Below are 12103 nucleotides of genomic sequence, written 5' to 3' on the forward strand. Positions count from 1 at the left end.
CTTATTTCCAAATCCCCTCCTCTTGGGTCTTTTTCGATTTTGGACAGGACAGTCCACTTGAGATTATTTTTGTCATGTTTCTTCGTCACCCAATGGTGTACCAAGGGCGCATTCTCAACTTCTCTGCGCAGTCTGGATTTATGCTGCGTGATGCGTTGTCTGACCTCTTGGGTTGTTTTCCCAATGTATAACTTTGGGCAGGGGCACAGAATCGCATAAACCACATTCCTTGTTTTGCAGTTTGTGAAAGCTTCGTGCTTCCAATGAATGTTGTTAAAGGAGAACACTGTTTCTTCCATGGTGTCATGACAACAAATGCAAGTGCCACATTTGTGATGTCCTTTAGTCTGGGGAAAGCCGAATAAGCTTCTTAGAGTTGGTAGTTGTTTGCTGGGTAATGCTGCCCTCACAATGTGGTTAGCCACGCTCTTTTCCTTTTTAAAAGCAAATAAAGGTGGATTCCTGAAGTCCTCATGCAAGTCTTTCACTAGATGCCAATTAAGATTTATCAGCCTCTTGAGTTGATTTGCAGCAGGGCAAAAGGTTGATACACACACCACTCGATTTTGCTCAACCTTAGCTTTCTTATGCATTAGTGTTTCGCGAGGCGTCCACCATGCTCGCTTAAGGGATAGCTTTAAAAGTTTTCTCGGATATCCTCTTTGGAGAAGCCTCTCCATGAGTGAATTCGCATGGTCGAAATAATCCTCTTTATCTGAACAATTCCTTCGGATCCTCAGGAATTGTCCAAATGGTAAATTCTGTCTCAAACTTCGCGGGTGGTTACTGGTAAACAACAATGCCTTGTTCCTATCGGTGGATTTTCTGAATAAGGTTGTTTCCAGGCTTCCATTACGGGGGACAACTTTAACGTCCAAAAATGTGATGGATTGGTTGGACGATGTACAGTTAAATTTTATGTCACTTGTGCGCCCATTAAGCCATTCAACAAACCCATTAAGGGTTTCTAGGGTCCCAGTCCAGATGAAGAAAACGTCATCTATATAACGCATGTAATGCGAAATCTGATGACTGAAGGGATTATCATTGTAAATGAATTTCTTCTCGTAGAGGCCCATGAACATGATCGCTAGTTCCGGGGCAAATGGACACCCCATGGCTACTCCCTTAACCTGAAGGAAGTAGTCGGAATCAAAAGTAAAAAAATTCTTTTTTTTAAAGCGAAGGATGCCAGCTGTAAAATGAAATCAGAAGGCCCCAAAATGTAGTGGGAACTCTTGTCAGCTTCGTCCTTTTATATAGACCTAGTATGCATGTTTCCCATGTGTGTTGCAGTTTCCCACCTACTCCCGCAGCCAAAGAGGCCGACACCGCTAGCCAGTAAGGGGCAGGACCAGAGCATGTGTAATAAGCCTGCATCGACTAGCCCACATCTCAAGCAATGCATCAGTGGTAATTCCGAAATAGCAATTGATCTTGTCCGGGGACAAGTATGCGCGATGTATGATTTAGAATTGGATAGTTTTAAAGCGGGAATTGCGTGGAATATTAGTTGCGCCAGCTAGCACCACCGCCCATTCCTTGTCAGTCCACTCCCGACCCCTGTCCTCCGTCCCACCTGTCCCGCAAGCGATGGGAAGAAAATTGTGTGTGGATGTGGAGGACCTGCGCCAGCCAATGCACCACATGGGACCCGTTCCCTATCACGTGTAAGTATTGTATCAGCAGATGGATTGGTAGTTCTTCAGAAAGGTCACCCTAGGCCTGTACCAGTGTGCGCATGAGTGTTGCGTGTGTTAGAAACGGTCCTGCTGGGAGGCCTTTGTCAGCAACCAACGTCTCAAACGGGACCAGTGCCCCCTCGGCGAATAAGTCTCCCACAGTGTCCACCCCAGCTTGCACCCAGCTACCCAGCACCGCCTCTGTGAGCACGCCATTGTCCCTGGGCATCCCTAACAATGGCAGGTTCGGAGCGTACGGCTTCGTGGAGCTAGTGAGTTTCAAACTTGTCGTATAGCACCTACGTGCTACCACCAAGTGCAGCTGTGTCGTGCAGCTGGTTTTGGCCAAAGGGTGGAACAGTGTGTGTATTTGTGTGAGCGTCATGATAGTAGTATCCGTGGCTGTATCTGCCAGGTTTTTCCCACTCAACCAGTAGCCCACTGCAGTTGCGCTGCTAGGTAGTAGAGCTCCTGGTTGGAGACCGCCAGGCCTCCGTGGAGGCATAAAGCGTCTTCAGAGCTATTCTGGGCCGTCCCGTGTTCCAGATCAGGTTCTGGATTAGGGTCTCCAGCTCGCGAAAGATACCTGTGGGGACATAGACCGGGAGGTTAGCATAAAAATACAACAATTTGGGCAGAGCTATCATTTTCATCAAAGTGACCCGGCTGGGCACATTCAGAGGAAGAATCTTCCAGAAGGCCGTCTGCGCCCGCAGGGAGGAGATTGCCTTTATTAGATTACCTTCCAACACATCCGTGAGGTCTCAATATATACATATTCGTGACTCTGAGTCATGACCTTGTCTACATAGAAAATGACAAAACATAGGTCAAATGTCATTAAGGGGTGTATTGTTAAAGGCGTGGCCCGCTTTGCATCAGAACCAGGTACACTAACACTAACTACTCTGATCACAAGCACAATGGGTATAAAGAGTTCATCAACATAAACAAAGGGAAATTCCCAATTTGGAAAAAACTGCCCTCACTCACATACCGAAGTATGTGACATGCTTCATCATAAGGCCTTCTACAGACGCCCTGGTGTAGCCAAATCCAGGGCGGAGCATTAGGGAGGGGGAAAAATAATAAATTTCCACTTTACAAGACGTACAACATAATACGTAAATACGTACAACGAGTAACATACATAAGTGATACTGTGTATAGAGGAACACCTCTTGGATCAGATGTGGGACACAAATAAGTGCAGTAAGGACGTGTGTTAAAACTGATTAGGGGTGCCAAAAGAAAGAAATACTTTATTAGAACCAATGATGGTACTCTTATCAGGATTAAAAGAAAAGAAAGGATGGGAAAATGTCTTGTTGAGAAAATGAGGTTTCTCAAGACTTCCCTCCTACCACTGCTCGAGTCAACATGTTTCGACCATTGATTTGTGCCCCAAAAGGTCACCCTGGTCTTCTTCAGGACTGTCGCAGTCAAATCCACCGGTTACCCGTGTCCTTGGGTTGCCCAGCTAGATGTAGGTCACTGGGATCCGTACTCTGCTGGGTATTTCTCTAAATCAGTGGAGGAAATGTCCCCAAAAGAATCATGGGAAAACATTCACTAGAAAGGAGGAAAGAGAAAAAATAGGTGAGAGTGAGTACTCATCCCTCACAACACAAGGTATAGTCTAGGAAAATCTCTCTTTCATCCTGAGCATTAGTGATATGCTCAGGTTAGTCTCCACAGTACTGAGATTAATAACTGGGTTCCTCACATACTGATTAGAAAGTTAACTGAAATGAGGTGGTCATATTCAACCACTCACATCAAACTGTTTTTTTAAATGGTTTGATATCTAGGCTAGAGTCGCAAGACAGATCGTTGTGTGTGAAAACTTTTAATATTAGTCCTCTCCCTTAAATTAAACTCAAGATAATGCATCTGTTCTTAACTTTGAAGGGCACCAGATATTTTAGCATTTTACCAGAACAGTCTTAGGTTCTATTTTTCAGCTGCAATCTCTTCCTTATTGTAGTGCCTATTCTTCTATCTATCTATCTATCTATCTATCTATCTATCTATCTATCTATCTATCTATCTATCTATCTATCTATCTATCTATCTATCTATCTATCTATCTATCTGTTTGTCTATATATCTATATCTATCTGCCTGTCTATCTACCTATTTATATCGCCTACCCAGTGAATCTGTGCTGAGCTAATCAATTTTGGGTAGCATATAAAACACAGTGCAGCGGGTTTTTATATGGAGGAATTTCAGTTCTTACTTATAAAAAAACACTGCACCGCGTTTTTACATGGTACCCAAAATCCATAAGCGCAGCACAGACCCACTGGGTAGGCATTATTTCTGCAAATAACAATCTGCTACAAAATACTTCCATATATCTAGATTTTTATCTTTGTCCATATGTCCTGAGCCTGCCAGCGTACTGTAGTGACAGTATTGGTTGCATAACAAAGATCCAAAACATCCTCTGTCAATCCAGGTACATTCCAGTCACCATCCATTTAGTGTCTTTGTAAATATGCCCCAGCCAAGATTCAGCAATAAATGAAGTCTGCTAAAGCTAGAGCCTGCAGCTCAAACCTAAAAAGAATGCGTTGACCCATACTTTCATCATTGACTTGGTTTTCTGGAGGTCACATTTGGTGAACCATGCCAAATGTTCAGCCTCGATGGCTGACTCAATAGTATTGTCTGTATCCATTATCATCATCTCCCTGTTTTTATTCCCCAGCTCTTTATCCATGCCTTTTAGCTGTTTATCCCCTCACCCTATCTTTCCTGAAATGTAGCCTTTTTATCTGTTCAATCCAAACTGAAGCCCTCATATAAATGTCACACCGATGATTGTGACATCATTCTTTTTTTTTGGTTTGATCTGTTTATTAAAGATTTTGTTGATATGAATATGAATACAAATCGATGCACTAACAATGAGATCATCATACAGAGCCAGTAAACATGCATCAAATCCAAATCATAAGTCGACAGCTCAATGGCATGGTTACAGCAGTTAATTTAGAATCGATTTTTAACGACACATGGCATATCCCATCCATCACAAAATCTCCTCCCTCCATCAAAAAAATTAGCATATCCACGTTATAGCACATTAAAAGTACAATTTTAGAATACTTGTCAGTTACACAAGCACAGTTCTTATGGCTTCACTCCCCCATATCACACCCATCTAGATATGGAGTCAAACAATTTTATAAAACCCTAACATGGGGGAAACTATCAAAAAGGGAAGTGGGAAGGGAAACAAGAGCCGTTATCACAAACACCAGAGCCTATCAACTATTAGTATAGGTGCCAGGAGAAATGACCGTCCAGTGTAGGGTACGTGGGACTCTGTACAACAATTCAGGGCTCAGGCCATAGATCTACCCATATAAAACACTCTAATAATCTGGAGTGGGGACCTCCATTTGATCATCTGGCATCAACAACCCCTGTAACACACACAGCATGGTGTTCCATGCAGCTGAAATGGGGAATTTACGCAAACCCATCACATCCTCCCGTACCAGGAACACTGCTTCAGCCTTCACCCAGTTCAGCATGGAAAGAAACCAGGCTTTTGTCGGTGGGGGCTTCTCCTCCCTCCACTTATGGGTAATTGTGACATCATTCATACTTATAAAATATTGATCTGTTGCCCATTCATCTGAAACCTGAGGTATTTATTGCACTGTAGAATTCATATAGATTTTCACACATATGACAAGGCCAGGAAGCACTCCGATTCTTATCAGGACACTGAGGACCCTTTTGGTTTGCATTGCTGATATGATGCAGGTTGTAGTTTGGTCTACACTGGAGACTTTGGTGGTGGTTTTTGGGGTATGGCACTTGTTGAACAGATTTGTGTTGCATTCATGGTGTGATTACATGGTGGAGAAGCTATTTTGTTGTGAAATAAATCCAACTAAACTCCACAAAATAAAGCACTGAAATGGGCGTCATGATTATTTGCTGTCATTGTTCATTATGCTATACAGTTGAGCAGCAATTAAGACAAAGCAAGCGAAATCAGCAGTCTTTCACTTTCATATGAGAAACAAGTAAGGGACAATAAATAAAGTTAATTGCTTGTAATCGTAGTTCTTTTTCATGGTTACTCATGATTTATGTTCTGTCTCTTGATGCTTTCCCAAGCCCCAACAGACGCTTGAAACCTTGATGTCTAATACATTTAGTCATCTCGGTTAGTTTTTGCTGCACAAGCTCCAACTACAGGGGCCGCATTTAGTTCTATAAATGTACACAAAAGCTACTGGTAACCACTGTTGATATAAAATGGCAATGAGATGCACTTCATGTTGTCTCTCTTGCTTGGTGCATGTGTTTTCTGGTCCTTAATCTCTAACAGAAGCAAAGTAGAGAACACCTCTCACTTTTTCAATTGCTTCAGGTGGACTTTGATCAGCTTCAAGAAAATCTATCTCAGATGGAGAGAAGGTGCAAAGCTTCCTGGGACCACCTCAAGGCCATCGCAAAGCACGAGATGAAACCCGTTCTTAAGCAGAAGATGTCAGAGTTCTTGAAAGACTGTGCAGAGCGAATCATCATTTTAAAAATTGTCCATCGAAGGATAATCAACAGGTAAAACTCCAACCTAATTCTGAAGCCATAACTATGACATTATACATGACTATTATTTTTTCTTTGAAATCGCTGTCAAAGTGTAACTTTTGTCATCGGTTCACAAAAACAGTGCACATTTTTTGTTGCATAGACTGACCGATGCTACATCATTTACTCCTTTTACCATGAAGTATGGAAGCTTAAGGTGCATCATACTCATTTATTTTTTATTCTGAGAGTTTTATAAAGCGTGACCGTGATCCAAAGGTATCAGAAAGCTCTACAGAGCAATCCCCAAAACCTGTTACATAGCATATAAATTCCCCTACATATAAAACAAAAAAATCTCAAGAGAGAGTTTGTGGTTCAAGAGATTGTGTTACTGCCCTGATCAAATGCTTGTGTTTTGCTAAGAAACTGTCTAGTAAAATGCCCTTAACCTCTTTCTTGAAACTGTTTGTTGATGGTCAGACTGAACATGTGATGGGAGAGAGTTTCATATTCTAGACACAGCTCCAGAGAAAGTTCTGGCATGGTCTTCTTTTTTCTGAATCTCGGAGGTTCCAGAAAGAGCGAGTTGACGGTTCGTATGGAGTGGCTGCTTCCTAATATCTTGAGCTTGTCTTTGAGGTACTTCCATGTATCATGAACCAGAGCTTTATGCATGAAGAACACCATCTTCATCTGGATCCTTGTTTCAACTGGTATCCAGTTGAGAGATTTGAGAGCAGGTCTGATGTGTTTGAAGGGTCTAATTCCTGTTATTTTTTTTTTTATTAATCTTTTTATTGCAGTTTACAAATAAAAAAAAAAGCAAGAATCAGTCAATTTTTGCATTCTTACAGTGTCCGTTATCTGAGTTACACAGCCATTTAGCCAACAACCCAAAAGCAGGGCAGGCGGCGAGCAGCACAGTAATCAGCAGTAAGATAGACCAGGCAGCCCTTTACACTAGTGGCACTACGTGTGAGTTCCCAGGTAGGTAGCATTCACCCCACATCATCTGCGTTAGTGTCTCCTTCTGCCCCGGCACTAGCCTCATCCTCGCTCCCCCTCCTCTTGTTATCCATATAGGTCTGAAACAGCCCCCAGAAGTTTTTCGGTCGGCTCCCGGGTGGCAGCAGCTCATTATAGACCTCAGTTTGTGTGCAGCAGTACTGCATATCGTGTCTCCAGCGCTGTGTCGTGGGGGTTGGCCCTCTCAGCCAGCACAGAGCCACTTCTCGTTTCGCCATTAGCATTCCCATTCCTACCAATTTACGTGTTGATCTAGGCAAATTTTTAGTGTATCCCAGGAGCGCAAGCGCTGGTGCAGGACGCAGCTCCACCTCTATGATGCTGCTAATCTCCGCAAACACTGATTCCCAAAATGGATGTGCCATTGGGCACTGCCAAGCAAGGTGCAGGAAGTCCGCCACCTGCGCATGGCATCGCTCGCACTCCGCAGTCTCGCGGAGTCCGTATCTATGCAGGCGCTCAGGCGTGTAATACACCCTGTTCAGGAATTTGAAGTGAATCAGCCTGTGTTTGCCGTTGAGGGATACACGCCTGGTATTATCGCAGCAGTATCGCCACATGTCGTCTATGGGCGTTTGCAGATCGCTTTGCCAAGCTAATCTCGCAGTTGTGTACTGTGTCTCCCTATGGGTCATTGCAGTCTTGTATAAGTTAGTAATTAACTTGCGCGGCTTCTCAGTTCGTATCACAAAGGATAGCTCTGGAACCTCGCGAGGCTCTGCTAGGTCTTCCCCCAATAGACCCAATAGGGCTCTGCGAACCCTGTGGAATTGAAAGCGCTATAGCAGTGTTTCCCTACCTTCGCCGCTGCGCACCTGTTCCCATGTTCCCATGTTTTGGCTTTTTCGTCCTGGAATAGATCCCCAGCCTTTAGGATACCTAGCTGATGCAACGCTGCAATTACTCCCCTATCCCGGCAGAGGGTCAGCCAGCACGCCCATTCCACCTGCATACATGGAGTGTATAGCAAGGCCCCGCCCCGGTGCCGCAGAAGGCTATGCCATGCATGGTTAATGGCCGCAATAGAGTCTATTATCCCCGTTCTGCGGTCCACCATTTGAAAAACCGTCATAGGTAGCTGGAGTGGTTCCGCAAACAGCTTCTCCATTCTCAAGTGCGGGATCTGCGGACTCCCGTTAATCCATGCATGTTGATGTGCCGACTGTGCTACTCTGTAGTAGAGTTCTAGATCCGGGGCGCCCAAGCCTCCCATGCTGTAAGGGAGGGTGAGCGTCTTCCATTTCACTCGTGGCTGTTTACCCGCCCAAGCCAGCTTAACCATCGACTGATTCAGTCTTTGGAAGAACGAGCGGGGCAACACTATGGGAAGGTTTGTGAATAGAAACAACAGTCTCGGCAATACCACCATTTTCATTATCGAGACGCGGCCCATCAGAGACAGAGGGAGCTTACACCAGGCTTCAACGTCATCCTCCAGTTTGCTGACAGCCACACCATAGTTCTCACGGAACACTGTGGCAGAATCAGTGTGTAGTCGTATACCTAAATATCTGATGGGCTCTGCTGTCCACTGCAGGGGGAAGTCGACTTAGAACTCCTGCGTAACGGGGGTCAGTGGGAAGACTAGGGATTTTGTCCAGTTTACCCGTAAGCCAGAAAGCGTACCAAAATGCACCACTTCGCGTAGTACCGCCCCTAGGTTTTGTTCGGGCTCGCGAACATACAGTAACATGTCGTCTGCGTACATGGAGACCACTATCCTGAAGGAGGGGAACCCGATACCTTCTCGGCCATGGTATTCCCTTAAAGCGCAGGCCAGAGGCTCTGCCACTAATGCATACAGTAGGGGGGACAGAGGACACCCCTGACGTGTCCCTCTGCCTATGGGAAATGGGTCTGTAACCAGGTCTCCCAGGCGGACCCTCGCTGTGGGCCTATCGTATAGCGTGCCAATCATTTGTAAAAATGGTACCCCTAATCCCATCCTAGTCAACACGTGCCTCATAAAGGGCCATTCCACCGAGTCGAAGGCCTTCTCCATGTCTAAGAACACTGCCACTGCACTAACATCCCGCTTGACGTGTTGCATCGCGCCTAGAATCGTTCGAATATTATATGTGAGGTTCCTTTCCGGAATGAACCCCGCCTGTTCCGGAGCCACCAGTGTCGAGGCTAAGAGAGCTAGATGAGTTGCCAGCACCTTAGCATAAATCTTCGTGTCCACGTTCAACAGGGAAAGGGGTCTGTACGAGCTACACTCATCCAGCATCTTGCCCGGCTTGGGGATCGCTACCAGGACTGCCTCCCTCATCGTCTGCGGCATACTACCCGACTCGCATAGGTCATCAAACAGTACCTGCAAGTGAGGAAGCAGGACATCCAGAAATGCTTTGTAGAACCCTACCGTTAGGCCATCTGCCCCCGGAGCGCTGCTGGCCCTCATGCTCGTCAATGCCTCCACTATTTCGTCCTTCTCTATGGGACACATCAGGAATTCCGTATGTGCATTCGTAAGCGTGGGGAGTTCTATATGTTCTAGGTAATCTAATATCTCCTCGTCCATGTTCCCACTTTTAGATGAGTATAGATCTGTGTAGTACTGTATGAATCTGTGTGCGATGTCCGCCTCCTCCGTGAGGGCATCTCCCGTCTCCAATCCAATTGACGGAACCCGCGTCCGGCCTCTCTTACCCTTAAGTATTCTTGCCAGAACCATGCCAGGCCTGTCGCCTTCGCCATATGTACGTGCCGTTGCGTACTTTCCCATATGTTTCACCTCTCTATCCGCTTCCTCGTTATACTGAGCGAGGAATGATGTGATCTCCTGCCCTGTTGCCTCGTCTGCGTCTCTCCTTTGCTGCTCCTCTAAATGTCCCAACTGCCTCTCGAGGTCAGACAAGCGCTGCCTAATAGACCAGAGTACCCCCGAGTGCTTGGGCATCGCCACGCCTCTAATGTAAGCCTTAAATGCCTCCCATATGGTCTGGAAGCTGTCCACTGAGCCGATGTTCTTCTCGAAGAACGTGTCAATTGCCTCCGCCAATACACCTCAAAACTGTGGATCTAGTAAAGAGTAGGGTGGGAAGCACCAAGTGAAAGGATGGATCACCCTCCATGGGGTAGCCAGCTCCAGCAGGAGCGGCGAATGATCCAAGAGCGTTCGCGGGAGGACCTTACAGTGCTTCAGTTGGCCCATCAGCGAGGAGGACATAAGCCAGTAATCAATTGGGGTATGGATATTATAGTAGGCTGAATAATGGGTGTACCCGCCCTGTTCTGGGTGTAACGCTCTCCAGACGTCATTGAGGTCAAGACTGGTAATGGTGCATTCTAGCTGGCGCGCAGCTGCAGAGGGTCTGCGGATGGGACCCGACGATCTATCCAACCTTGGGTCTCGTACAAGATTAAAGTCCCCCCCCCCCCATATGAGCTGTGCGTGACGGTAGGTGCCGGCAATCGACTCCAGAGTTTTGTAAAATTCGGGACAATCAAAGTCTGGCCCATAGACATTGAGCAGCACTAGGTCCTTCCCATATCCTTTACATCTGGATATAACAAATCGTCCCTCTGTGTCAGCGCTCAGCAAGTCAAGTGTGTATTGCGATTTGAGGTTCACCCATGTCAGTACCCCCCTAGCATGTGAGGTAAACCTCGCCGAGGCGATGGTCCCTGTGAGTCCCCTACGTCCTAGCATCGGGCCAGTTGGGGATAGATGGGTCTCCTTCAGGAGTGCCACATCAACCTGCTGTCGTTGGAGATAGCTTAGGACTTTGCGAAGCTTCCGATAATCATTAAGGCCTCGGACATTCCACGTGAGTGCCCTAAATGTGTCTAGTGTTCTTGAGGCTACTGCATCACCTGTCATCGCCATTGTACCCCTGGCAGTCATAGTGGTAGGCCCGAGGTCATGCTCCAAACCAGGGTGTTCCTCTTCCCCCCAGGCTGCCATTTCTGCGATCGCTTCGTGACTTAAGCGCCAATCGTCTGCTCGTGTGTATTCTAAGCTGTGTGTGTGTGTCTTTAGGTCCCCTCCCCAACTTCTCAGCAAAACTCCCTCATCATCAAACATTCCTCCCCCGTCCCACAGCTGACCTCCCCCAACCCGGTCAGACAGTAACAAAGAGCCCTCCCTCCCACCCTCCATACCCGCAATAACAAATCACCCCAAACAGGGATGAGATTGGTGCACAGCACTCAAGGGCAGAGGTTGTTTGACAGCAAGTCAAGACGAGACCCGTTTGGATAGGCCCGTCGCCCCACCACCCCGCCTATATAGTGCAATCATTTGTGCACCGTTGCGAACCCGTGGTTCCTCCAACTGTTCTGCGTAAATATGCATATATGTAGCATCAGCCCCAAGCAATATTGGATCAGGGCCCAGTTCATCTAATCGTGTGTGGCCCTATAGGTGTATCATCTCTTTGCCATAGTTTCTTTAGAGGTGCAGGGTAGCCAAACCCCGTCCCCCCACTTTGCAGGGCCGCACGAGCAAACAACGTCCAGTACCTGCCAGCCCCCAGCTAGTACAGCGCAACATTGTGGTCACATTCCCACTGGCAAAACTAATCTCAGACTCGTTTTACATCTTACCACTCGCTCCCGCATATGCCGCATAGCAGCAGGGCTCAGTCCTGTTCGTCCAGGTGTCCATCCGGTTCTTCCTCTGGTGTTGCAGAGGCTGACTCTCTGCGGAGAGCTTTCGACCATTCCTTAAGGGCCTGCTGCAGTGCTTTCGGATCAGTGAACAAGTTTGATTTCCCCTGTCGATTAACTCTCATTCGGGCCGGGTACAGCATGGCGTAGTCCAGGCCTAGTTCTCGCAGCTTTCGCTTGTGCGGGACGAAGTGCTTCCTGGGCTCCTGGACCCTGGC

At 46.6% G+C, this 12103-nt stretch overlaps 1 protein-coding gene across 7 annotated transcripts in view; it reads left to right on the top strand.

The window, feature by feature from the left end:
* The window catches only part of FHOD3 (formin homology 2 domain containing 3), a 1375152-nt gene that overhangs the window by 1281950 nt on the left and 81099 nt on the right, over positions 1-12103 (top strand). For all 7 annotated transcript variants that reach the window (XM_086965361.1, XM_086965359.1, XM_086965360.1 and 4 more), the window contains one exon: positions 6082-6272. In XM_086965361.1, the coding sequence (XP_086821487.1) occupies positions 6082-6272 (191 nt within the window). The remainder of the gene's footprint in view (positions 1-6081; positions 6273-12103) is intronic.

The sequence above is a fragment of the Lissotriton vulgaris genome, chromosome 4_1, assembly GCF_964263255.1.
Source record: "Lissotriton vulgaris chromosome 4_1, aLisVul1.2, whole genome shotgun sequence".
Lineage (NCBI taxonomy): Eukaryota > Metazoa > Chordata > Amphibia > Caudata > Salamandridae > Lissotriton > Lissotriton vulgaris.